The sequence below is a fragment of the Balearica regulorum genome, chromosome 21 (genome assembly GCF_011004875.1).
Source record: "Balearica regulorum gibbericeps isolate bBalReg1 chromosome 21, bBalReg1.pri, whole genome shotgun sequence".
Lineage (NCBI taxonomy): Eukaryota > Metazoa > Chordata > Aves > Gruiformes > Gruidae > Balearica > Balearica regulorum.
In genome coordinates this window covers 3,426,467-3,454,225 of record NC_046204.1, presented here as the reverse complement: position 1 = coordinate 3,454,225, position 27,759 = coordinate 3,426,467, and the positions used below count along the sequence as shown (strand labels likewise).

Below are 27,759 nucleotides of genomic sequence, written 5' to 3'. Positions count from 1 at the left end.
TAGGCACTTCATTCAATTTTCAAGTTTATTTTACCTTTACAAAAGGTCACAATCATAAATCTTGTCGAAAACATTAAAAAAAAGAAGGGTCTATACAGAGCCAAGAACAAACATGGCCAACATAGAAGGAACTGTAAGAAATGTCTTTGCTAACCAGTGTTTAGACTTCTGAGAATATTAAATCCTATAGCAAAACGGCTTACAAGGCAGAGACAATCTTACACTTTAAAAAAAGTTACCCTGTTTCATCCAATCCAATGCTTTCACCTTTCCTTGAGTGAATCTCCAGTTCACCTCAATTAAGAATCTGCACATTTCCCAAAGCAATGGAGGAAAACTCTCTCTTTTTATGTGAATTTCACATGGAGATACCTACGGGAAAAATTCTCAGCAACACAAAGATTAACAGTAAGAGGATCAAAGAAGGCAGTAGTACATTGAAAGTGCTAATTATGTCTCACAGCATCCTTTTAGGGTTGCGAAGTATCACTGCTCTCACTCTACATGAAGTCATATGGTATACGGATGTCAGCTGCAGTAAACACAGTAACAGAGAAGTTAGAAGATTAAAACTAGGACTATGGAGGAGTACATTATAGTGAAGGGATAACACCTGGCACTTCATTTTCCCTTACAATTATTTCACCCAGTTGCAAGACTCTATAATGTACACACACACACACACAAAAGCAAAAAAGACAGGATAGCTCCTTTTCTCATAATCACTGAAGAAATGTTCAGCAAGAAACCCATGTCCATGAATCATAAAATTAATCCTTCAGCTTTATTCAAGCTTGCCAAGACCTCCTCCAGAAAAGGCTTCAAGAAGGACCAACTGGAAAGAGCTTAGAGATAGAGGCTAAGAGGTCTAGAAACCACAGCTTGTGAAGCAGGATAAGAGTCTAGAGAAATCAAGGAGAGACGATAGTTTACGAATGCTTAAAAAGATGCTAAAGAGTCAATTCTTCCTCATAATCATAATGGATAATATAAATTTTAACTAGCAAAATGTCTCTTCTTCTCCGATTTGAAATCAGTCACTGGACTGGGCTGCCTAAAGAGGTCCACGCATGGAGTCACCTCAATGAAAGTCTAACAGGTAGATCATCACCCAGTCTCACCAAGCCTGCCTTGGCGCACCGAGGCTATGTGACTAGCTTACCAAAGTAGTAACAACCTGTCCCACTTCTTTGGATTCTCTGTTCAAGTGCTTTTGCAACACGTCTGAGGAGGCAATAACTCCTGCTCCGCAGCTATCGTCATTTCACAGAGCCCTACTTAAAACAGCATGGCATTCAGACTTGGAACAATCCCCCCTGAGTGGTTAGCCAGGCAATTAACAGAAATTTCATCATTCTGTAAGGATTTAATTTAGAAGCCCTGTGCTGTTTACATTATCTGTAAGAAATCATGAGGAGGAAGGTGATGTAATGGCTATACTGTTAGATAGTTATAAGCATTCCATGCGAAGGCTGAGTCAAAACTCATCTTTGCCCAGAGCTGATTCGGTCATGAAAGAGCCTACTCGAAGCAGCTTCCACCAGAGGGCCAAACCTGAAGGCATCCAGAGCTTTGAATTTGTTATTGCAGTCACATAACACAAAAAATATATAAAAAGGACATGTGTGAGTTTTAACTAGTTGAAGCCACAAGCTAGATTCTTAATTGAAATCAGTGTCAATTCAGAGAACAACCAAGTCCAGCTGAAACCCTGCCCCCTTGACATTCAAGCAAAACAAATAATTCTAGCCATGTTAGAGCTCTATGAAACTGGAGGACCGCTGATCTAACATTCAAAAAAAACAACTCCATGGTACAATTTTCAGTAAGGGGAACATCTTTCAGCTGATGATCAAGTCACTGGAGCTATGCTGGTATACACCAGCAGATGCTCTGGTTCTTTTTCTTCTGGGCTGGGGAAAAAATGCATCAAGAACAAATGTTGGGCTTTCCTCTGTTTTCCACTGTTTTTTTCTACTCCATAAACTAGGTGAGAAGAGAGTATTAAACTGAATGCCTTTTTCTAGACAGCGTGATCCTCATTTGAGCCTTTCAGAAGTCTCCTTTTTGTAATCCAGTATTCCAGGTACCAAGGACTGCTGAGTTATAGAAGAGAAAGATAAATGTTACTCCCCTCTTGCTCTTGTTTCCCTGGAGGGGATCACGGACCTTGCATAGAAAAATCTCTGCAAGCACAAATGATGTGGCCGTAGCAGGATCACACTGGCATCTCTGCGTGCTGAGACTGGCCTAACCAACACCTCCTGTGGGGATGGAGAGGAGCATATCTCATGGATTAAGAGTGATGGCCCTTTGCTGCATAACAAAGAGGGCAATTTGGCAGAAGCGAAAAGCACTGCCTGCGTAGAGAAGAGTACTAGGTATGGTTGCTAGGCGCAATGCCTCATTCCCTTAACATGAGCATCAGGACACATCTTGGGAATACCCGTAGCCTGTGAAAGCTGTCAGAGTGCCCTATAGGTACTACTGCATTTCCTGTCGCACTGAAGGGATTGATGGTGGTACGCTAGCCTTCTACGCGTGTACCAATCTGTGGGAGCACCACAGACACACGTGTGGAAGATGCAAAGGGGAATAACAATAAGAAGGGTCCCTGGTCCCAAAGAAAGATTAAAAGACCATCAACGAAAAAAAACTGCCCAACAACCCAGGAAACTTGCAATAATGCAATGCAACTGAACTGAATGTCAGCCTGACTGAGCAGTTTTTGTTTGTAAATGCTAGGTTTGTTGAGAAGAAAAAGCAAAACTCCCTCCAAACCCGTTCCTTATTGCGATGTATATAATGACGCTTTACGCACCCAGCCCCTCCCTTCTTTTTTTTTTTTTTTTTGGAAAGCTGAGTTCAGCTCCCCATTCTCATAGCACGTTGCAATATATCTGTTTTCATGGTAGACTCTGAGGGTGGAAATAGCAAGACTTTTCTTCTGGTGTTTTGTCTCCATGTTCTTCTTCTGGAAACTGGCAGCTGTAAGTCTCTTCTCTATGGTGTGACAGCTGTGGAGCCCCCATCAGCCTAGGGAAGTTAGGTTCCAGATCTGCAGTGAGAGTAAGCAAAAGCACTGCGCACACAAGAGGTCTTCACACATGTCTCTTAGCTTGCCCATTACCTTCCCCAATACAGCCTCTCTCCGAGGAAAGGACAAAGACCCAGGTGATGCACTGCATCTTCGTGAAACTAAGTAACCCACCCATAATCACAGAGTAAATCCTTATTTACTCTATTCATTCAACTTAATTTATTCCATTCTGACCCTGCATCGATGGGCACGTTGTTCGCCACTGAAAAGGTACATAGAAGTCCACAAAGGTGCACTTACTGTCAGCTGTGGGGTATTTTTCTTTCTTCAGTGACCATATGCAGAAATGCAAGAAGAAGGTCAGCAAGATGAGAACGAATACAGCCACTGCAGTAAGGATGGCCAGGATGGTGATATACAGAGAGTCATTCGTAACAGGAGCTGCAATTAAATATCATTATTAAAGATTAAGAAAATTCAGTTCTTCCAAGGAAATTTAGAGATTAATTTCCTCTTTCAGTGGAAAACAGTTTTCCAAGGAAAAAAAAGCAGTGCAGGTATTAACAATAAAATGGAGCTGCTCTAAGTCAGAGGTACAATAGATCACTGTCTGTACTAGGAAGCATTCGTACAAAAACCCCACATGCCTGATCTCTTCATTGCTCAATGTCTCTCCCTCTTGCAGTTATCACTTGTTCTATCTACTTGGTTTTGGGTTTTGCGTTTTGGGGGGACTTGGCTTCAATGTTTCTCTAAACAGCATTGCAGCAAGCCAAATTCTCACATTTGCGGCTGCCTTGTGGGAGATAAAAGTAGGATCATTTTTCAATTTGTGTCAGCAGAACCAACAATTTCTCTGAATAAAGGGTCCAGATCTGAAAGACACCAATTCATTGTAGGGACAAGGGTGGGGGGGAAAGGCAGGAGCAGTGCAGCTTGCTGTCTTCAAGATACTCAGTACCTGCAAAGCCCGTACCCACTTATTGCTATCTAATTTGACTCATGATAAGACATGAGGTTTCAATTCTGGGAGCTGTGGACTCAACTGATTTCATAAAGGAACTGGATGACTAAGCTATTGTCTTCCTAAGAAAATCTAGCAAAACAGCAAGAGCAGTTCAATGGAAAACTCTGATAATTTGCTAAATAAGTGTGCTCTGTTCAAGGATAATTGTTGGGCTTTTCTCTACCTTTATTACTGATGGTGCTTTAACAGTGGAATCCTTGCCCAGGTCAACAATTCTACCTATATTAATAGTGCCAGAAATACAACGGTCATTTTCAAAGCAAATGTTCATGATAGCAAGCTCTGGATGATAACTATGCAGCAAGTCACCAACTGAAAAACTGTAGAGAAAAGTTACAGGCTCAAAAAAGACAAGTCATTGTGAGATGGTACCTTTCTCCAAATCTTTAGTAGGGAAACCACACATTGCATTATGTGTACTGTTGCCTTGCTTGATTGTTAGAAACCCAGAACTTTCGCAACTAAAAGAAGAATAAGAGTCACATTTAGAATGTCCCTGCCTTTCTCTTCCTTCCTCTCCAATCTTTCCCATGGCTCCCTTTCTGCCTTCCCTCCACTCTTTCCACACCTTGTTTCCTTTTTCTCCTTTTTATAGCAATACAGGTAAAGTTAAGGCTGTTCCCCAACAAGATAACCCTACATTACAACTGTTTATCTGCATATTTTTTTAGTCTGTTTATTTCAAGTTATGTCCATGTTTGGTATAATTCTGCATCACTTTGAGCTGGACTTGGAAGCAAGTTGAATACACAGCAGTTTGTCTTAAGTTCTGCTTTGAGATCGACTATTTATGAAGCCAAGGGAGAGTGAAATATCATATTGCTGAATTTAAAAACCTCATCATTTAATCTTATTGGTGATTTCATCTTTGATTCAATTTTATTTTCTAATTAATCATTTGAGAATTTTATCATTCATATTTCCAAGGAAGTAAAGTATCAATAAATGCTTACTCAGTCCAGTTATGGCACCTGCCATTCTTAACATTAGAATAGGTTCCTATCTCACACGGTTTACATTTGAACGTGAAGTCTAAAACGCCTGTAAGAAAAGAGAACATGAATTATTAGTGGCCTTTCCTGAAAGATGGAGATACAACAGATTAGAGCATAATGCATTCCTTCTACACATTTTCTGCATTACGAATTACCCCCCCACCCCCATAAGAAACACATAAGCAGTTCTTACCACCTTTGGGGTTTGGGAAACATATGGGTGGACCCCTTACAGAAGGGGTACAGAACAGTCTGATCTGATAGCAGAGGGGGTAAGGTTCAGAGGCAACACAGAGTAAAACAGTCTCCTGCCGACCGTTCTAGCAGCTTGGAAGAAAAGGATTCCAAAAGTCCGAGCATGAAAAGTGAAAGTCTCAAATTTAGGAAGGGAAGGGTTATAAAACAGGGAAAGTAGGAGTTTTAGTCAGAGAGGCTACAGTATAAATGCCATTTCTCTCTGCATCATGAGCCTTCCCAAAAGTAGGTTATAACGAGTGAAGGAAACTGTCTGCTGCTCAGCCAGTCACTTATACTGAACTCTGGCTGTTCGAGTCATTCGTGTTTCTTTACTTACCAAGCTTAACCAGCTCCTCGCCCTCTGCGCATTCAGGCAGCTTTTTGCAGTAGTGACATGCACTATCAGTACAGCTGTATCCCTGACGACATTTGCATTCGTGGTCCTGGGTGTTTTGACATATGCCGTCATCTCCTGTCAAGAAGAAAGAAGTTAGATTTGCCTTTGTCATAGAGGCCAGAAATTAACTCAACCATTAGTCTTACTGGCTGACACAGGTGAAATAGTTCCTTACTGTGATGTGGTGGAACAAATGGATACCAGAAAGATGTCGCTCCCAGGGATACTGGATAAAGTTTAGAGTACTCAAATTCAGCACCATGCAGATTTTGACACCTTGGTTATCTGAGCACTGCGTGACTCACCATGGTAGCCCTTCTCTCTTACCTGGAATACCAGCGTAAGTCATGGTAGACAGCAGTAAGGCAGCAGGTTTGCTTTACTACATTGCGCAGATTTAGACACTGGGGGATGAGGGGGGCACTGCCAGTGCCCCCGAGAAGCACTACACATTAATTATCCATCCAGTCAGCTCTCAGGACACTGCCATAGCTCTTCTCATTTAGGCTCAGCCTTGAGAGGAGGGATGCCCAAAAGATCCTTGGCCAGTGAAGCTAGAGCTCCTTTTCCATGCCTTTCCTAACAACAGCAGCTGCTTCCTACACTCTGTTGGCAGAAGTGGGTCTAAATCCACGCCATAAAACCAGCTACCTTCCTACCCTGTGTTCTCTGTTTCTGGAGGGGTGCTGTTGTGAACTTTGCTTGCACTCCAAAAATACCACCTTTAATTCTAAGAGGCACCCAGGTTCGTGAAAGCAAAGGATTGATCATATATACTGATCCATCAGTAAACAGTCTCAAGCAGTCCTTCAAGCAGTTGGAGGTCAGTTAGAGGAAAAGTGCTGCTCAACCAGGAAGCTGCATAACCTTAAAGAAAAAAACATATAGAGGGAAATGCTGCCTAGTTCAATATCGTGCTTAGAAACCCACAGTGAGTAGCAAAGATCAAGCAAAGATTATTTCCTGAGGTTGGTGATGGAATGTACAGGGCAACCAGGAAACTGCCCACATCTTCCTCTGCCCACTGGCCTCCTCTTACTGGCCTTCAAAACTTTAAGAAGTCTGGCAGCAAAAAAGGAACAACTTGGGGATGCTTCTTTCTGCATATAATTAGTGGGTGATTCTGCAGTTGATCCCACCACGCAATGACTCTCCTACCTCATGCTGACTGACTTTATGTCAGTGGGAAGGGAAATACCCTGGGGTCTCCACACTACTGAGGACTCTATAGCTTTTCACCTATTTATTGCTCATTCCCACAAATCCCACGTGTCCACTCACTCCTTCCACAGGGTACTCGGAGTCCTTGTTGTCAGTTGAGGCAGATGGTGCATTCCTCACTGCAGGTCATAGAAATAAGCTGCATGTTCCCTACTGCTCAGCTCTGTCTACCATTACGGACAGCACTAAATTAGGAAGAATAGTAAGTAATGATCACCTGAGACCTTGTCTGACCATTGACTTCTGGGACAAGCACAGGTCAGTGGAATGGAGGGACTGGAGTGGGATGATTCCCACTCCTTAGGACCACAAATTGCAAAGGAGACCCTTACAGAGAGCATCGCCCCCTGTAATCCCTCTGAAGTCTGAATGGCACAGACAAACTCTGAAACCACGTTTGAATGGAGCAAGGGCTCAGAATCAGCGTTAAGTGAACACCTTCTTTCCTTGGGAGCAAGACCAACCCACAGAAACTTAGTTTTCCCTTCCCTACTACATAATTACGAGTACATAATAAATCTGAAACATGAGTCCACTCTGAAGTTTATCGCTAAGGCACGTTATGAATTTAGGGGGGCAGGACGGAAGCCCTTTCCATTTTGTTTTGCATATACAGTTACTCAAGATACATTCACATACACACACACCTGTTCCCCGCACATGATTACCCTGGTTGACAGAAAACAATATTGAGAAACAGAAAGAAGACCGACACATCATTCCCTTACCTTTGTCTGAGCTGCATTTGGGGCAGCATTTCATTTTGTCTTTACTGATTATTCTCAGTTCACCGTCCTGGCACGGCGTTGCCAGAGTTTGCTGTGTCCATTGCCACAGGCACACCACCAGCAGCAAGCAAGCTCGAATCTTGAGGTGACCGACTTCACTTGTCTGTTCAATCATGTCTTGGAGCTCTGCAACCCAAAAGCACACTAGGGTGGGCTTGTATCAGGGCTTTGCTGCAAAAGTATGCTTTCCCCAACACTGCGAAGGCGCTGTGCTTTTTGTGACTGCACTGTTCCTGTTTCCTTGGGGCGGGGAAAATGTTTTATTTTACGTCATCAAATTCTAAAAAAAAGCAGAGCTAAGCAACCATACATCAGTAACTTCATTAAGAGAACAAAAGGTTAGGAGTGAGACATAGCATCATGTAATTTAATTTTCAAAGGATTTTGCAAGTTTATATACAATTGGAAAATAAAGCAAATGAAATTAGTGTGTGAACTTCAGCGCTCTATTCAGACTATTTCATTCTGACTTAGAGTTCCTAATGAATTTAGAAACCTTCAAGGATTTAACTATCAGATTGTAAGGTACAGTAAGTCCAGCCATGCACTCAGATTTTCTGATTCTGTTAATTGTTTTCAACTTCCTTCACTCTGGATCAGGAAACTCCTGAATTATTTTCCAGAGCTGGATACACCATGAAACCAAGAGAAAGAATACTGTCTTCCCCAGGGTCTGCAAAATCAGCACCAAAGCTGAAAACGGCTGCAATGGGCTCTTTTTTAGAGACACATACAGCTCCTCTGACCCCCAGAGCACTGAGATTTAACAAAAGACACCCGCTCAGCAAAATTGTACATAGGCACAGCTGTGTTGCGTGTAATCATCACCTGCTGCAGGGTTTCAATTCCAAAATGTCTTGCCTTATACAGATGCATATGCAATCTCCCATCTCTGCTTTATGTGTAGACAGCTTGCTTGCTCCCCGCCACACACACTATTTTTCCACTGTACCCTGGGGTTTGCTTCTATCCCTGGAGCTTGTGGTTGCTTTTATGTGTGCACAGTGAAGACAGTATTTAAAATCCAACCTCATTCTCAACTGAACAGATGAGTTCTGATACAGAAGCAGTTTTTAACGGATTCTTTTCCACAGAGCATGTGATGACACATAGGTCAAGGCAAGGGAGAGTCAGACCTGTGAAGAGATGAGCACCACTAGAAAATGCCATGCCAACAGCATTTGACATTTGCCGTGTTAATTCCTCAGTTTAATACACAGCCAATGAAGCCTGAATAACCTTCCCACACAGCCACCAGCACTCTTCCTTCAGCATGTTCTACACTTTCTTACTGAAGATTCACCTATGGATCTCAAAGAGCAGGTCAGTTGACGCACTTTTCACTTAGTCTTTGGTCTACTCAGGGATCTCCTTGTGTTCCTGTCATGGGTTGGAAATAATCAGATAGGTTTGGTATGCAAAGGACCCTTCTAGTTTTAAAAATGTATGCTGCAAAACTACTCGTACTCTTAACTGTGCTAGGTGAAACCTTTCTATCAAGAGATAACATCCAAACTAGGTGCTAACAGGCAAAACATGCACGTGTCTGCCGTCAGTTTTTCCCACATAATGCCCCTAGAAGGCCAACTGTTACATTTCAGAACCTAAAAGCCTCCTACTTTGTAGGAGATCCCCTTCTCTTCCCACATAGCACTGCTCCTCACACTTGTCAAACCCTGTACCATTCACATTGCGCTGGAAACACAGACACACCACCCGCTGCGGCTGCTGCCCAGCTGGCCACGGAAAGTCCTGCACACCACAGTTTTGGGGTCAGTCCCCCAGGCCAGGATTCCTTTCGCCAAGCCCCTCCAAACAGCATAACCGCAACGCTTGGGCAACACAGGGAAGGTCTACACGTACTGGTCAGGGTGCTGCCCTTGCACAGAAAACACGGTGTGCTCAGCAGCATGCAAAACTTCATCTCACCCCCTTCAGAACTCAGCAGAGTCTCATGAGGAAGACAAGTTATTAGGCAAAGCACTGGGACACTGCAGCAATACACTCCAATCGGTTATGACCATTTCTGAAGTGCACACAAGGCCTGACCAACTCCGAGGATATTTTTATTATCCCTGGCTCTCAAAAGAATAGGCTAATAAGAAGGAGAACTTGTTTCAAAATCCTTCCCATGGGGTTACGTTAAGATTCACCGCAGGGCGTGCTGGCTGCAATACCGATTGAAACGACTCCTCCTCATACAACAAGGCAAGGAATACCTGGAGTGCCCTAAGCCCCTCCAACTCACTGTGCGGGCAGAGCACCCACCTCTGCCCTGATGACAAGTGCTGCTACTGCCCTTGCAAACAGCGTGCTAGCCAAACTCTCCCTGCCACCTTCTCCTACCCTTTGTCCCTTCCCCAGCACGGGCTGGTACAGTGGGGAAATGTGGCACCAGAAGCTCCTCACCGCATCCATAAAGAGCTTGTGGATGGGACAGGATACTCCTTCCGATTCAGCCCAACACTTTCCCTGGCTCTGCGTGTCTGTCTTAGAGTCTGTAAAAGAGGTATTAGTCTCACCTGCATGTAGAAACAAGAACAAAAGACCCATGAAGGAAAGACAAAATACTTGTAATCAAGATTTCTTCATCATCCCATCAGCACCTGCCTTTGAGGTCAGGTGCTTCCAGTTTCATTAAATGATAGCGTGTAGGCTCTCTACAAACATAAAAGGGCTGCAAACCCTCTTACAGTAGCTGGCAACACCGACAGAAACCATGGGACATGTCACAAATGCTCTTAGGAGTAACCCTGACAAATCATTTATTCATGAGGTGTGCAGAGAAAAATGTAACTCAGGAATAGGAAGAGACGGGCTCAGCTCTGTGTGTCGCTGAGACACTTGCCCAGGGGTGCAGCTCAGGCTTAATAACTAGCACTACCTAAATACAAAATATGAACATTAATCAGACTTTTACTCAGCATCATAAACACAGCAATAGAGAAGGGACCTCCAAAGGTCCTGCCAAGACAACTGGCAGGTGGCACCCAAGGGAACCTTAAGCCTGGCAAAGGTTGCAGGCAGGCAGTTAGCGTACGTGGTACCTGATGCCTGGTGTTTATCAGAATAGAAACTAATCATTTATTTCCCTCTATCATTTTTGAATGGTTTTTTTCCTGAATTGGTCTTTACGTGCTTTCATTCTTGTTCAAGCATGACAGTCATGCACAGACACTGCCAGATGATGGAACATTTACAGTCAGATCACAGACAATAGTTGTATACGCCAAGTCTAAATCTCTAGAGTCAGCAGTGACCTTTCAGAGACAACTTGACTACCTGGCTTTAAAAATCTTTGGGGGTTTTCTAAAGCTAACCTTACCCGTCTCTGATGTAAGGTAGCTGACATTTCATCTGTCAATCCCTTTCTTGCTCTGTCCTGTATGCGATGTACATCAACACTGCCAGGTTCCATGCCGCTGCCTGATCCGGTAGGCTTTCCAACTCTTTCTGCACCTATTGATAGAAAAAATGCCTGTTTCGCTCATCAATAACCAGTAGTTCTCACTCCTCATCACCTATTTGGTGGTTTTATTCAGCAGCAGCTGAATGAACTAGACAATATTTGACCAAGACTTTCAGAAATTAGGAATCTTTACAGTCTTTATCTTCACACACGAGCAGCGGTTTTGTGGCCTGCGGAGTTTCTTTCGATCCACGTGACCTCTGTTCAAAACTATAATCCCAAGGGTTAAAAGGCTGTTAGAAACAATGTGGCCTTCAGGGTGTCTGAGCACGTAGATCATGCAGTGCCTTCTCCTTTGCATGAAACAGGAAGACATAGCACAGTCTCGAGCAGGTAAAGAGAAGAAGCAAGGGGCCGAGATGTTCAGAAATGCTTTGGGGTTCCCAGTTGCCACTAAAAAGGAACATCCAAACGATGCTGCTGCTGTCCCTTTGAAGAGAGACTCTGCAAGGGCTCGTGCTGGAGCTTGAACCGAAACATCTCCTGCGTGCCAGGCTCTAGTTCCTCAGTCTTGGATGAAGAGACCTTGATCTTTTATGACTGTCTCCAATAAATGAACCTCAGTTCTAAGTGTGGGGCCTCACTCTAGCAGGAGACCTGGGGAAGATGGATTGCTTTTCCTTCCTTCAACAAAGGAAGGGGGGCACAGAAACACGTGGCAAAGACCAAAGGTCGAAATATAAGTGCGCACAGTGATGAAACAGAAGAAAAGATGTTACAGATCTCCTAATCCCTTCTCCCTCCTCTGTGCTACCATGACCTGCACACGTAACGCTAGGAGGAGTGCTCAAGGATGAGCTACGAAGGAAGAATCAGTGGATTCTTCCACCCCATCATGGTTTTACCCTGGCCGGCAGCTGAGCACCATGCAGGCGCTCGCTCGCTCCTCCCCATCGGGATGGGGGAGAGAATTGGAAGAGTTAAAGTGAGAAAACTCGTGGGTTGAGATAAAGACAGTTTAATAGGTAAAGCAAAAGCCACGTGCACAAGCACAGCAAACCAAGGAAATCATTCACTGCTTCCCATGGCAGGCAGGCGTTCAGCCATCTCCAGGAAAGCAGGGCTCCCTCACACGTAACAGTGACTGGGGAAGACAAACGCCATCACTGTGAATGCCGCCGCCCCCACTCTTCCTCTTCCCCAAGCTCCTTATAAACTGAGCATGACATCATATAGTATGAAATATCCCTTTGGTCAGTTGGGGTCAGCTGTCCTGACTGTCCCCTCCCAAATCCTTGGGCACTCCCAGCCATCCCGCTGGCGGGGCGGCAGAGAAGCAGCAAAGGCCTTGGCTCTGCTCAACAACAACAGGTCCATATCACAAAAACATCTCTATATTATCAATACTGTTTCCAGCACAAATCCCAAACATAGCCCCATACTAGCTACCATGAAGAAAATTAACCCTCTCAGCTGAAACCAGGACACGCTCACGTGGAAGTGCACCTATGCTGCAACTTGTACTTCTGTCTTCAGGGCGCACACTCCTAAAAGTATTTACAGAACTGGCTGTGAATTCTACTTTTGCCCACCTTAAGGCTATCCCGCCATGAGCTGAACGCTATACACAATGCCAGGAGCCTCATTTTACAGTTTCCTTTTTGCTTGGGGTCACTGGAGCCACCAGTTTGCTGAACCATCCAGATTACTAACCTTTTGGAAAGAGGGAGAAAAAAAACCCCCAAAACAACAAAAAAGAGCATAACCCCTCCTCAAACATGTAATTAGTTCTTGCAAGTCCAGTGGCTTTACTGACACTCCTTGGACTTAACGTCACCAGTGACATAGTATTGTTACTAGGGAAGATTATTCGGTTTCCTGACATAGAGATTGTCTGATTACCCATAATAGGTGACCAAAGAAGCCATCCAATTCTCCTACAGGTCGTTCACATGAAATCTACGTAATTTCTGAATGACTAATGATACTTGTTAGACCGATGTACAAATTGCCTCGTAAGCTCCATCTCATAAATTGTTTTCATCCCACTGTAAAAAGCTCCATTGCTAGCTACAGGATGCACATTCTGCAGCAAGCACACGGGAAGTTTGGACCGGGGGGCACAGGGACATCGGCTCCCCAGGAGGGTACCATACCAGCAGTGATGGCTCCCATAGTACCGTCCAAAGACTGGGGTAAAAAAACCCTTGAAGACAAATAGCTGATCTGCAGCCTGAAACTAGAAGACAAAATTGTTGGGTTCCTGCCAGCTCTGCTGACCTTTAGGCCAGCCTTGAGGTTTTGCAGTGACTGCGACTGGCTACTTCGGGGGTTTCCAGATTTGGGGTATTAGCAGTGCCTGTCTAATGCCTGCCCTCTCTTGGTACGCAGGGAGAATTACTGCCCTGCAAACCCATCACAGGTAATGCTTGGGGCACAGCAGTCAAACAACACGGCAGAGGCACGGGTGATTCACGTAATGCCACACGAGGCAAATTAAATCCTCACCCGGAAACAGTTAGAGCTTTGCAAAGAACCCTGGATCCGTCCTTGGAGCAGCGCTGAGGACCCTGCAGCATGCACTCATCACAGCTCCGCCTCAGCCTACGGAACGAGTCTCAGTCTCACCTCGGGGCTGTTTGCACAGCCTGGCTGCCCAAAGCTGTCACTCCTCGCAGACAATCCCAATAGCACAGAGACCAGGTAGTAACATAACTGACATTTCATAGAGGGAAACCAAAACCAGACAGAGGTGTGCACTTCCTTTCCAGTTTAGTACCTGGTATGGCGTATATCAGCGGATGTGACCTTTCTTACATCTCTCGTGGCAAACCTGAGTCACTTTGAGGCGCTTCTAAGTCACAGGAGAACATGAAGAGAAAAGACAGCACATAAAAGATCTGGCGTAGCCACAGCAGCAGATACTTGTAGGGGAAAACAAAAAACAAAAAAAAAACAAAAACAAACAAAAAAAAAGACAAAGGAGGGTGTGAACATAAAAAGCATAAACTTAGGGATGTGTGGGGTTTTTTTTAAATAACTACTGAAACATGAAATACATATATTAATTGCCATATCCGCAGTCTGAAAGGAGCATTCAAGAACTGCAAAACCTAGCTCATTTATAGAATTTTTTTCCAACATGGCTCTCAAATACCATCTTATCATAGAATGGTTAAAGATCACCTAGTTCCCACCCCCTGCCATGGGCAGGGACACCCTCCACTAGCCCAGGTTGCCCAAAGCCCCATCCAACCTGGCCTTGAACACTGCCAGGGAGCCAGGGGCAGCCACAGCTTCTCGGGGCACCCTGTGCCAGGGCCTCAGCACCCTCACAGGGAAGGATTTCTGCCTCCCATCCCATCTCCATCTCCCCTCCTGCAGCTTCAGGCCATTCCCCTTGGCCTGTCACTCCCTGCCCTTGTCACCAGCCCCTCTCCAGCTTTCCTGGAGCCCCTGCAGGGACTGGAAGGGGCTCTAAGGTCTCCCCGCAGCCTTCTCTTCTCCTGGCTGAACAACCCCAACTCTCTCAGCCTGTCTCCATAGCAGAGGTGCTCCAGCCCTCTGAGCATCTCTGTGAACCATCTTCATTCTTAAAACAATCAAGAGGCCAAATTTTAGTGACAACATCCATGCAGACAGTTCTGCATGTGCTTAAGTGACTTCCTGGATCAGGCTCTATGGCAACCCAAGATGCATTTAATTCACAAATCATATAGGCTTACCAAGTACTCTAACTGCCAGTACAGCTCATGCTAAACCCAGAGTTAGCACTGGTTTGCAGAATAAAAGAACTGACACCTCAGCTTACTGCGTTACACCGGAAAAAGTTTCCAGTACAGCCCTATCTTTATCAGCTTAGAGGAAGCTGCACAACTTAGACTGTCTCTCTCGAGTGCCTGAAAAAGGGGAAATCTGAATGGTTGAAAAACAGGATCTTACTTTGTGACACAGGCCTATACCTTTGAGAAAGGACTTTCATTTCTGGCACGAAGGAAGACAAGCGTGGGCAGAAGGCAGCACCAAAATGTTCAAGATGCTTTGCCTATTTTTAACTACCTTCTGCCATTTCAGGGAGGATTGGAACAAAAAGTCCAACTAAGTTTTTCACAGACGAGTGACAAGACTGAAAGTGGCAATTTAAAAAAAAAGTTATTGCTTTATTTAGTGTGAAATATCACATTAGTTTATTTAAACCGGCAATCTACCAACACTCAAATCCTCAAAAAAAAAAAATCAAATTATAAATGCCTCCAATCCTATCAAACGTGATTACGGTTTAACTCCTCTGATAGGATTACACATCTCGGCACAGCGGCTGGATACAGTTCCACAGCAGTACAGCCAGCACCGCCTGGCTCACAGGTTAGCGCAAAACCCAGCGACTGCTGCCTGCGAGGGCTTGCTCTTACGGGCCTTCAGCCACGCAGGACATCAAATTGTCCATTTTCAGTTTTCCAAACGCTGGTGAGAAAATGCAACTTGTCCTCGGCTCCCCCACCTCTGCTGTGCACTTCCACAGCCGTCACCAGCTCCTTCTTCAACCAGAGGGAACGCGGGCCCTAGCGTGAGGGCATCTCCTGAGCGGGAGGCTGTAGGAAAGCACGAGAAGCGAGCGCACTCGGGCATCTTCCTGTGCAGCTGAGCCAGAGGGCAGAAAACAAGTTAAGATTCGTGGAAACGGTTAATGAGCCCGCACCACAGAGGAGCTGTCACAGCAGCACTTCTGTCAAGCCAGCAGCTCATCTGTTCCTGTGGGCTGCGTTTTCACCATGTAACCCACAACTTCAGATAGCTCATTAGTTATCTGCACATTGCTCGGTTACATGGAAACATGGTGCTTGCTTTATTGTCTCTCAAGTGCAGCCTACAAGCTTGATAAGCATTGTTTCTGAGAATTTGTTGGGTGTTCCCTGGAATGCATTTCTCGGATTCTTCCGTTGCACTTTGCCAGCCAATTCACTGCAAGATGACAGTGTTTAGGCCACGGCACACTTTTAAAGTCCTCTACATTCACAACAGGGACCCTATGCTTTTGAAGGGGCTGAGCCTTATCATCTCGAACATCCCAGCAACTCTCAGGTCAAATCTGCTGCCAGGCGAGATTTACAGAGGGAAAAAAAAACCGAACCAAAACCACTCCACACACAGCTTTCTAGCTTTCTCAAGTTGCACAGAAAGGTAGGGGCAAGGCAGCACATGAACTCAAAGCCTGCTAAGCCATAGGGTTGACCATTTGGTGATCCTGCCTTCTGTGAGAATTATGCACACGCTGAAATAACATACACATCATACACGCACATCTAGCTGCTAACACAATTTATTTCAAAAAGTCACTATCACACTTCGTATATAATACAAATGTTTATATACACTGTATATGCACTTCCAAATAGGAAATCACTGCTAAGTGCACCATATGTATAACATATAAGAAAACATATGTTTAAAAACATGTTTGTAGAGACCAGTTGTATCCTTGAATACACTTCCTGTTGTATATTGTGGCACATGCTTTGGTACTGTGTATATAAAATACTTCTCTCTAATGAGTTATCTAGTGAGGAGTTATACCTGAAGTGAAAAGCAGTTCTGAATTATTTAACTTCCAAACTTACTGCTTCTTGAACTTTTACACTGAGGCATTTAAATTACATCAAAAGCTATTGACAATAACACTTCAAGTTTCTCTCAGACACTTCAGATTTTGAACTTGCTATCTAAAATTTGAATGCTTTCTAAAACTACAGACTAACTTGTGGTAAAATGTGACAGAAGTAAAATTCATTTCATACAGCGTACAGGCAAACAACCAGGTGTTTTAACTATGCAGAGACTGAATCAAGAACATTTCTTCAGTTCTGCATGCAGGTTCCACTGACAGCATGCACAAGGTGATCATCCAGAGGAACGGTCAGAGCACAGTTTAGGCATCTGTCCACTGTTACAGGATCTTTGCATGTCTTTGCTAAAATGCAAAGCTTGAAGGCCCAAGGAGTCAGCGCTGTGTTAAGAGTTCAGCTCTTGCCTCTTACCAACAGAGAACATCTAAGGAATTACTGTTTTCCAAACCATCACAGAAATCATTGTTCATCAGCAGAAAAACTCTAAATGTCCATGTACATGCTCCTAAACCTAAGACATAAACTAACTTTATCAAATCCAGAGCACTGACTGGAACCAAACTTGCTTGCGATTTCTCCCTACGTTCACAGCAAGCAATCCAGTCCCACAAAAGTGGTTTAAGCTAAACAATTTTACTGTGGACATGTCCAAGCTTGACTGAAGTAGCTTTGCTGATGATAGCCACACCAGGGTATTCAGCACAACAGGATGTCCACCAAGAGGAAGCACACAGCGTGTCGGTTGCACAGGTCTTGTAGATAAAACATTAGTTATACATGGCAACTACTAAAGCTTAGACAAGTGGTACTCTACCTTTCCCCGCTATTTTGAACTACAGTTTCCACTAATAACGTTCTAATCAGAAATCACCATTCCCTTTGCCTTCTAGCAAACCACATATTCTACTTTCCACACACATGAAGATCTCCATGGAGATTTCCAAACTCCTGGAGATCTGGACCTACCTGGTGATCATGAGCCATTCCACTTGTTGGCCTGACAACAGGGACACTGCTCAACGTGTTAACGTGACAATTTCTCAATGAGTATGTTTGAAGAAATGCAGAAAAGAGAAAAGGGGCATCGAATAGCCGTATCTCAACAGTCATTTAACAGCTAACACCAGAATTCTGGTGCTATTCCGGTGCACAGCTAGCATGAGAGTGACCAGCAATGACAACTGTCTCTGGAGGCACAGCTGACGTATGCCATAACTTGAAAAAATGGAAGCACAAAGGAATCTGGGTAGGTTCATCATGGGAGATCCTCCACCTAAAGTGAGGAGAGTTCATTTGGGGACTAGACTGAAACACTGGAGATCCCTGCACTGAGAAGAGAGCGACATGCTCTGCTTAGCTTCTCAGAATTGTAAGACAAGATATAAACTCATTCATAAAGTAAGTCTTTTGCTTTCCCTGTTTTTCTGTCTGCTCAATGATCAGCTCTTACAGCTCCATAAACACTTTCTTCATTCCAAAGACAACTGCCCATTACTACATACAGAATTGGCTAGAAATGCAGAGAGGACTATATCAACTCAGTCCTGGCAACAGGGATCTGCGTACAGGATCCGCCTCAGAATCACAGGATTCCACCAAGAACAGCTCCTCCTGTGGGTCCTAATGCAAAAGGGGACGCTCAACGAGAACCAAAGGAACCAAAGCACAATTAAACAGTTAGACACATCCATACAACACTCTGTCACATGACTTGTTACAATCGATCGGCTCAGAAATGCAGAAAACAGTAACATAATGTGGAGTCAGTTTTTGATGAGACTAGAATTGGAGTCAATTTGTTCTTCCTGGATAGGAATTCGAAAGCTCCTTCCTTCTGAAAGATAACAATAAAAAAAAAAAAAAAAGCTGTACAGAGTAGAAAGGGCAGGAAAAGGGAATCCAGGGACTTTTTCTAGTTTCATGGGTGACTGAGTAACGTTTGGGTCAGTGCTCATCTTTCCAGCCAGTGCTAGGAAACACCAAGCATAGGGAACAGTGAAAGTACACTTTACCACTGCTCTGTGAATGCAACATGAGGCAGCTGTGGGCTGACTCAAGAGCCAGGCTGTCACTCAATTCTAAATACAGGGTTCAGCTCTTCTCAGCCAAACCTTTCCTGTGTTTGCAGGAGACACTTCAAGAGAATTCATTTCTACATAGGCAAAAAACTTCACGATACACTCTTTAAAAAAAGACTGTCAATTCTGGATCCTCTCTGCACTAAATAGAATTCCCTGCACAAAATCATTACATCATTTTTGCAGGGAATAAGAGAGGAAAAAGCTAGGAGGAGTTAAAATCAGAGAGAATCCTGCATGGCAACAAGCAGGGGAATCTGTGCTCTGTAAGAATGCAAACTTGAGACACTATGACCTCCAGCACATCAGGGCTAAATAGAGGATCGACCATGGGTATTAAGTGCAGATGACACTGTGCTACTTAGCCAGGTAGACTTCATTATGATTGAAACAATTTATCATATAGGGCGCCCTGATTATTCCTTCTTTATGACGTTTTTCACCATAAAAAGAAACTCACCCTGCTGGTTGTTCCTACAAGGCTTCTTTTTGGTGTCTTTTTTGGCTGCTTGGATAATCAACAGGAGGATGGACATTCCACTCACCATAAGCAGTATCAGGCAAATAAGGATAAGTGATAAAGACCCTGGGAAGAAAAACAGAGGAATACACTAAAGAAGATTCGTGGTTCTAGCTGGAGCTTCCATGGCTTTCCAGCTTCAAAAGAAGGAACCTAGAACTCCAGAAGTGCCCCTGAACCACAAAGCCCAAAGTCCCAGCTGCCAAGCAAATTACCAAGAAGTCTGGAATCATGTGTACGTCTCACTGAAAGACCGTGTAAAATACAGCTATGGCTTCGGAGAAAGAGCGTGATTTCATTTCCAATGTAAATAGAAAAAGAGTACATAGAGAGACTAGACTTGGTCATTCCCTCTCCTTACCCCAGTTAGTCTCTGTGGGGCTGTTCGTATCTGGGCAAATGAAAGGAATCACACTGGGTCTGGACGGTGACAACATGGCAGTCGACACATTATTCTTGTTGTCAGTGGTGGAAAGATACAAAGCAGGTGTTGCATTCCGAGAGGTAGCTGGCTGCGTGACATGGTTGCTGCAAACAGCATCATCTGTTTTTGTCCCTTGTCGAAGAGTATCTTTCCCAAGAAGGCTGCAGCTAGAGTTGTAAAATAAATTAGTGTAGTTTTACAAACAGTTGCAGTAATGACTTTAAGTGATCTCCATGGAACAAGTGAGAGAAACATTACAATCCTTGTTTTATCAATACCAACTCAGGCTTCACTTTTCCTAGATTCTACAGATACGTGAACAACAACTAACCTAACTAAAGTTATTACTGGAGAAAACCCCTGACATTCTGTTTTACTTAGCATCTGTGCATGTAACAGCCCCGAAACATGGCTGCATTTGGCAAGGGAACCTTTTGCTACAGACACAAAGCATCCAGAGCTTTTAAAAAAAAAAAAAAAAAAAAAAAAAAAAAAAGGGCTGAGAATACTGTTGTTGCCTTAGGTGAAGAGAGAAAGGGTGGAAGGCAGACAGATGCTTCAAATCAGTACACAGTGCTCAAGGCTCCCAAGAGTCATGAGGAACATGGTTTCACTGCATCTGCTGCAGGTTTACTCCTCACACCACGATTTGGGCATGAACTGCTACAGAAGTAAACCCAAAATGTTGCTTTGAACATTTTTCCGTCAGTGATACATACTTGGTCCAAGGTTGACAGTTTTCATTTTGCCCTATGGAATAGGACCCTTCAGGACATGGTGAGCATACTGGGAAAAAAGAAAGAGGCAGAATTTGAGTTAGCACTATACAGCTACACAGTAATTACACTAATAGCTTATACTAGTACTCTAGCTTATAGAACAGACCCAACGAAACCCACGTAGCCTCTAAAAGCCACAGTCATTGGGTCAGAAGTAACTCAACATACTCAGTGGCTCATTTTAAGCTGCTACTGGCAAGGTTTCCTGTCTTCTCTACTGGCTAATTATGGGTACAAGGAGAGCATTAAGGTTTCTCACAGCTCAGGAATCACAGAGCAACAGTTTGCACAACCCCACTGCTATAACACTTGTGTGAAGATACCAATGAGACAAATGACAACAGCTTTTAAACTAGAAATAACAACCACCTCATCTGAAGCGGATGCAAAAGTTTGGAGAGTCTGGCACATCACTAACTTACCACTTCCCAGTGTATATCTGACATCTGGCATGTAACCTGGAAGACACACGCAGATTCTGTCAGAGGTCTTCTCACACTTCTTCACTTCCATGCTCCCCTTCCCTAGCAACAACAGAATAAAGGGCGAGTGAGAGACAAGAAATAAAGACAGCAAAGAAAATTAATTACTCTGTGCCTATCTGTTGTGTGTAGAAACAACTGCAGAGAACAGAGTTTATTAATAATTCTGAAGACACCAGTCTTCAGGCAGAGCAAGCCTGCTTCCCTTTGAAGGCTCTACTATCAGTACCAACCAGGAGATATCAGCTATTGAAGTGACAACCCAGCCTTTGGATTTGGTCATCACAAGTGACAGGCTATATGACATCAGCCTTTGAGGAGCACACAAAGATAAGACAGGATATGAAGACTGCTTGCCTCCCAAATTCGTATCAAGAAATAACCACTATACAGCCGACTTACTAGTGCTGCAGATTGTACAACTCTTGCAGAAGTTGTGGTTGTGCTCACTACTAAAGTATTCGTCTTGACAGGGGGCACAAACTGTGTCTGTTGTTGCTGTGCAGCGGCTTCTCATTCTTTCACCTGAAACAAAGACCATGTAGAAGGAGGAACTGATTGTTATCAGAAGGAACTCCCTTCATTTTCATGCATTAGAATGAAAGAGTGCCCAGAAAGTGATGGTTCCACTTACAACTCTGGCTGAAAACATTCAGTAGATTTAGACATGCCAGAATCCCTAAAAGTTTTGACCCATAGCATGACCGAAAATGGGTCATAGGGGCCTGATGACTTGCTGAGAGCTGAGGCAATGCCCCAAATAATTCTCCCAGCGGATTCCAAATACCACTTCTCCAGACCACCATTTCATATGGTTTAGACATAACAGTTTGCAGCCAGTGTCAGTTTGGAAAAAAAAGCAGGTTTTTAGCATAGCAATAGATCTGATCTCTGGTGTAATACAATGGCTTTATGACAGATCCTGCCTTCCCTTATGAGATAAATCATGCAGTTCAAGCCAAAGTATTCCCAAATAGGTGCAAAAGATGGCAATGTACTACTATTCTGGTTTGCAGAAAATTCATTAGCAAAGCAGTCAAGAATAACTGTATCTTTCTGTTGGCATTCTGTAAGCCCAGTAGGCATGAAAGAATGCGGCTGTATTTCGATACGCATCTACATTGGCATGCAACATCAAAGATGTTACTAGCTCCATTTCATAAACAGTCAGACACAGCACAAAATGTAAGGCAGGCATTTGTCACTGTTCCAAACAGTATGTGTGTATCACACATTGCATTGACAAACAAGCTCTGAACGCTTTCACCCACAAAATCCAACCTGTAAGATACACAGCACTTACACAGAAGCTCCGACTGATGCGCTAGGATGACAAGGTTTGTAAGCAGAGCGACTTGCCCAAACTGAAACAGCAAGTTAAGAGTGGATTTTGGAAAAGGAGTCAGACATATTCCTTCCATCTCACTAGCTTCTCTCCATACCGCACAGGTTGCAGCGACTATAGACAGCTTTAACGACTAGGGTTTTTACCTTAAGCTTAAATACGTCCTTATTCTCATGGACTGTTTCTTTCATTTTGGTTCTCCATTTTCCCATTCTCTAGGCAAACAATAAGCACCAAGTCTTTTGTTCTCTCTAATGCTCTCTGCATTGTATTGAGTGGCAAAATACAGGGGATTTTTAGCGATCGCAATACGTGCAATTGACTTCTAAATTTTTACCATCTGCACAATCAGGAAGAAGAAATGCGAATTTCTACTGGGGAAGCATTTCTTCACAACAGCAGCAGATTTGCTAACAATGCAAAAAAACTGATGAAAGTTGGTTTTGTTCCACCTGACACTGAAATTCTAGAGATAAAGGCATATCTGTATCTGCATACAAGTATGCCTTTCTTGAAATTGAGTTCAGAAACACTCAGATTTAAGTAGTTTTGAGAATAATGCAATAAACTGCCTCAAGTCTTAGATTAAAGGTTGAATTTATTCCAATTAGCATCTTTGAAGATAATGCTACCGCATCAGTTCATGTCATATACATGTTGTGCAGTAGATTTAATTATGAAAAGAGGAAGTAATTATTCTGAAATATGCACATAAAGCCGTATGCAAGATAAGTTGCAACTGCATTTACAGACATGATCTACACTCCCTCTAGGCGTGCAGATGTACCGTTTTTTTTTAGGACAGTAAATATTGACTGTACTAAAAAGAATCCTTTCTGCTAAGGGGCTTGCCTCTTCAACAGCAATATTAGCCTGTTAACTGTTGTTACTCTTCATCACCAAGTCATTTCTGTAAAGAAATCCCAACTATTAAAGTATTTGAGGTTTGATATTTGTGCATTTGTGTTTCTCAATACTGCATTGCCTTCAGAGATACTCAGATTGTGGAAAAAACCACACATATGCATGCAAAGCCCTGAATTCAGACTCATTCAGTTTCTACAATAAGAAAGGAGGAAACACACATTTCCTGTGAAGTTACGCTTTGCTCATCTCTGTCTATGAATCAAGTGTATCTTTTTCCTTAAAAAAACCCCAAATCTTAAGTAGTATAAACCTTGCTACAAAAGAAAGCTTAAAAAACATCTTTAGCAACAGAATTAATTACCTGATTTTTTTCCATTATGATGCAATATTTCTGAGCTTCTTTATGTAATAGGTAAAGGACAGTAACAGAAATGCTACCATCTTTTCACTGACACATTAAGAAAACTGAGGCACACAAAAGTAGTTCAGGAACACGTTAGTTCTTTCTGAAAGGAGGATTCCTAAATCTAGTGTGTTACAGAAATAATCTTTGTCAGTCTAGACTGATACGAAAGTCTCCTCATTAAACGCTTTTTCTCCATGTTATGCTTCCTACATTTGAATGATATTTCCGTCAAGCTGTTTTCTACTACCTACAGGTTATTAACCGATAAATTTTACATCGAGCAAGTATAACCAACATCCAGTGAAAATCACTTACCAGGGGCACAGTCCTTGCAGCATTTGTCACCGAAAGGATATTGATGTTCTTTGCATTTCAATCCCAAGCAACAGCTAATAGCGACTGCCAGCAGCAAGAACAAAAGAGTAGAAAAACGTGAGTAAAAGCCTACAGCTACCATAATGCAGCCCTACTGTCCCAGCAAAATTCTGATAGTGGCAAAATCTTGGAGAAGCAATTCTAAATCACTGGTGATCAGAACAAATACATATGTCAGTTGCTGGGAAATTCCCAGCATGTGCTCCACGCCCCCATCCTTCTTCCCACACCCCACAAACCTATTTTGTGCACTTCACAATTAAAATATTCATAGGCAGAAAGCATGCTGAATAGTGTTATGAAAAGATTTCTATTCATAGCCTTAAAACAGAGTGCCTCTACATACCTCTCAGTATTAAAGCACAGATGTCGAATGCCAGGAGAACTAGAAGCGATGATCCTTGTTACTGTAAAGAAGAGTATTAAAGCAATATAAAGGTAACGCCTGAAAACCTTTACAGATGAGAGTCATAGGTAAAATGAAACATACCCCACATAGGCTTGCTCCTTAAAAGGCGAAGTACAGACAGATTCTCTCCCGGTAACAGTAGACCTGTGACTTTTCTTGCTGCATAAAACCCAACGTTCTTAATACAGTTCTCTTCTCAGGGACAGTGCGGAATCACAAAGCATCAGTCATCTTGATATTGCCCTCAGGAGCTAAGCAAAAGCTACAGATGAGAAGCATTTGCAGTCTCCATTTTGACTCTTAGTATCAGACTCCCTGCACTGCCACAGAAGAGAAGTAAGCTCCTGACTCCAAAACAGAGACTCTGTGTTACCCCTACCATTTGCTCCCGTGGAAATAAAAGCTTCCAGCAGAGGTGCGCTCTGTGAAAGCAAAGGATGCAATATTCACGTAGCAGCTCTTTTGATACCTATTTTGTTCCACCGAAGCACGTTAAGTCTGGACCACAAACCCCCAGGCGGCTCCATCCAGCCGTGCAAGCCAGCAACGATAGGACAGCAACGGAGGCGGCTGAATAGCACGCTGGCATTGGAGTCCTGCCCTCACCTAACACAGGCAGGTAGAGTAGAGAAAAAAAAGTGATCATGCTGGGAATTAGTGGGCTTAACTTTTCAGGTTCGCTATTAGAATTTTACTAATTTGATCTTATTGATCTAGGATCTAAATTTCAGTTCTAAGAGACTCAAGCAACTCTTACGCAAAGGCCCAAGTAAACAAGACATCCTACAGTAATCAAAGATGTTTTATTTACATTAGTTTAAAAAACCAGAGCCAGACTTCCCACAGCAGATCTACAGTCAATTTACATCTAAACGCAAAGGAGATTTGATTGGAAGAGAAGTTACATTTGGGATCCCAATTAGCCTGCAGTACTTGGGAGGACTGAACAGCAATATCATGGCATGTTTTATCCAGAACTGCTGCTGTTCGTTTCTTTCTTAAATTTCTGTAAAACTGTTTAAAAGCGGAAGAGGAAACAAAAGTGAGGCAAAACAGTAACTATTTTTCTACTTCTCCTATTTTCCAAGCATTTTGGAAAACCACCACTATGGAAAAGAAGTTATACCCTACAGCCATTCTTTCCAAAAGGCAGCAAAGCTGACAGAGCAAGTAAACCATACCAGCTGAACTTCAACTGCCTTCACACTTGGTAGCTGCACGCAGGAAATATCCGTATCTCTTCCCAATTTAGCATCACACTCAATGCCATTTAAGCAGCTTTATGCCTCATGACTCAGTCATTCCTCAGCAACGTTTAAGCAGATTTCCCCCCCCCAATTCTCTCTCTCAACAGCAGCAGACTTTACCTATTCAATAAGCCAATTATTATTCAGTAAGAAACTGAAAATGCAAACTCCTTTGATGTTCACAAACAAGGTAAGGCTAGAATTCTGCTATACACATTTAAACTGAAAACGCCCAAAATACTACAGCCATGATGATGAAGCATTAATATTCTTGTTAAGGATGCTTTAATACAAATCAAATCCTCATTCAATGAAAGCAGTTAGCACACAAACTTCGTATATCATCTTGAGAATTCAACTTTTGTGTCGGGCATCCTTAAGTGTTTCCAGGCTTGATGTGGCCATATTATGCAAGTAAATAAAACGGGGAGAGAACACAGCAATTATCCGCTCTAGTACACTCCGTGGCTGGATTTTCACCAATGCAAATTAACCTCTCCCAAATGCTGCCTGGCATTGCCCCAGGGATCACTTGTGCAACAGGCTGCTCCCAAAAAACAGCCTGGATGCAGCTACTCTGATTGTAGTAAGAGAGGAGAGCTTCAGAGTGGTGAGTTGAGCCATGCTATGGGTCAGAAGTAAGACCCTGCGCTGCTTTTATTTAATATACATGTATCATTCTGACTACAGGTGGTTATCCTAGATATCCTACACCAGCTTTTGGATTCTGGAAAGATGAAACCTGTCCATGAGATAGTAGCACTCAGATACCAAGTCCTATTAACAGTAGGTAGATTGCTTGTGTACAGAAAAAAACCAAACCACACACCCAAAAGAACATGGAACTTAAAACTAGTGCTTAATAAAAGGCTTTAAAACAAAAGTCACTAGATTCCTTAGGGATTGCAGGCAAATAAGGGTTCTCCTATGGGAAAGGACCTGCAAGAATCTGAGAAAGACTGAGTGCATGTAAAATACTTTTTAAAAATATGTAAGTCTATGGACAAATGAGAATAGTTTGAACTTCTAAAATTCCAAGACAGGAATAATCTCATGTACCTCCAAATCTCACCATGCAGTCCACTTCATCCTTACAGCTGTTAGTTAATGTGTGATCCAGATTTCTGGCAGAGAAAAACAAAACACATTAAGGTGCAGAACTCCATGCATTCATTAATTTTTTTTTTTTCACAGTTGTTCCTCAAGCTTCAGATTTATCAGGTATGTGGCAAATAGCACAACAACAATAGATACTTTAACATTTTTGCAGTTGCTAGCTAAATACTGTGTTACCTTGTATTTTTCAAGGGATTTTGTGCTCGCATTATCAGAAGATTAAACTAAAACTGCATATGCATAATCTTTGCCTCTATTGAAAGATAGAGTTCCAAATGTCATCATCATATTTCAGCTGCTCAAGAATCCCTCTGTAAATTAGCACTTGCTTTCTGAGAATCAGGCATGACAAGATAGAACTTGTCCACTCTAATTATAAATAATTGTGCAAATAACTAGAGTATAATACAAGAATGCAGTCAGGACATTTATATAATTATACTCTAATATTGCTAAAACTTTTGTCTTAACTAGATTGTGAACAATCACATTGCAAAATCCTTCCTCCTCAGGGGGAGGACTCCTCACACTCTTCCCTTGCTCCAGCGTGGGGTCCCTCCCACAGGTGACAGCTCTCCATGAACTTCTCCAACATGAGTCCTTCCCACAGGCTGCAGTTCTTCACCAACTGCTCCAGCGTGGGTCCCTCCCACGGGGTGCAGACCTTCAGGAGCAAACTGCTCCAGAGTGGGTCCCCCACGGGGTCACAAGTCCTGCCAGCAAACCTGCTCTGGCGTGGGCTCCTCTCTCCACGGATCCACAGGTCCTGCCAGGAGCTTGCTCCAGCGCGGGCTTCCCACGGGGCCACAGCCTCCTTCAGGTGCCTCCACCTGCTCCGGCGTGGGGTCCTCCACAGGCTGCAGGTGGAATCACTACACCCCCTCATCCTTCCTCCATGGGCTGCAGGGGAACAGCCTGCTTCACCATGGTCTTCACCACGGGCTGCAGGGGGATCTCTGCTCCGGCGCCTGGA

The 27,759-nt window shown here is 43.3% G+C and overlaps 1 protein-coding gene across 9 annotated transcripts; it reads right to left on the bottom strand.

The window, feature by feature from the left end:
* Positions 1-7: 7 nt before the first annotated feature.
* LOC104641877 (tumor necrosis factor receptor superfamily member 4) lies at positions 8-27,517 on the bottom strand. 9 transcript variants are annotated; one of them, XM_075773004.1, is made up of 15 exons: positions 26,730-27,517; positions 24,893-25,029; positions 24,510-24,743; positions 24,361-24,421; positions 23,955-24,038; positions 22,513-22,627; positions 22,325-22,385; positions 21,424-21,546; positions 20,962-21,063; positions 20,480-20,546; positions 19,698-19,927; positions 19,277-19,402; positions 11,031-11,164; positions 10,115-10,227; positions 7,833-8,841 (listed from the first exon to the last, which is right to left on the bottom strand). In XM_075773004.1, the coding sequence occupies exons 6-15, from the start codon at positions 22,576-22,578 to the stop codon at positions 8,820-8,822; spliced, it is 1,044 nt and encodes a 347-aa protein (XP_075629119.1). In that variant the 5' UTR covers positions 22,579-22,627; positions 23,955-24,038; positions 24,361-24,421; positions 24,510-24,743; positions 24,893-25,029; positions 26,730-27,517; the 3' UTR covers positions 7,833-8,819. The 9 variants fall into 9 exon arrangements, 8 of the variants coding, with proteins under 8 accessions (XP_075629124.1, XP_075629125.1, XP_075629119.1 ...); XR_012838545.1 differs by lacking the exons at positions 22,325-22,385; positions 22,513-22,627; positions 24,361-24,421; ... (1 more) ...; positions 24,893-25,029; positions 26,730-27,517 and having other exon boundaries at positions 7,827-7,945; positions 8,735-8,841; positions 23,955-24,346; XM_075773003.1 differs by lacking the exons at positions 22,325-22,385; positions 22,513-22,627; positions 24,361-24,421; ... (1 more) ...; positions 24,893-25,029; positions 26,730-27,517 and having other exon boundaries at positions 23,955-24,346.
* Between the last annotated feature and the right edge of the window lie 242 nt (positions 27,518-27,759).

Bases quoted from the DNA above. Each gene is read 5' to 3' on its own strand.
- LOC104641877 (XM_075773003.1), bottom strand. From the start codon at position 24,096: ATGGTAGCTGTAGGCTTTTACTCACGTTTTTCTACTCTTTTGTTCTTG. The intron at 20,547-20,961 runs GTAAGTTAGTGA...CTTTTTTCCCAG, and splicing joins CAGATATACACTGGGAAGTG to TATGCTCACCATGTCCTGAA. The intron at 19,928-20,479 runs GTATGTATCACT...TTACAACTCTAG, and splicing joins AACTGTCAACCTTGGACCAA to CTGCAGCCTTCTTGGGAAAG.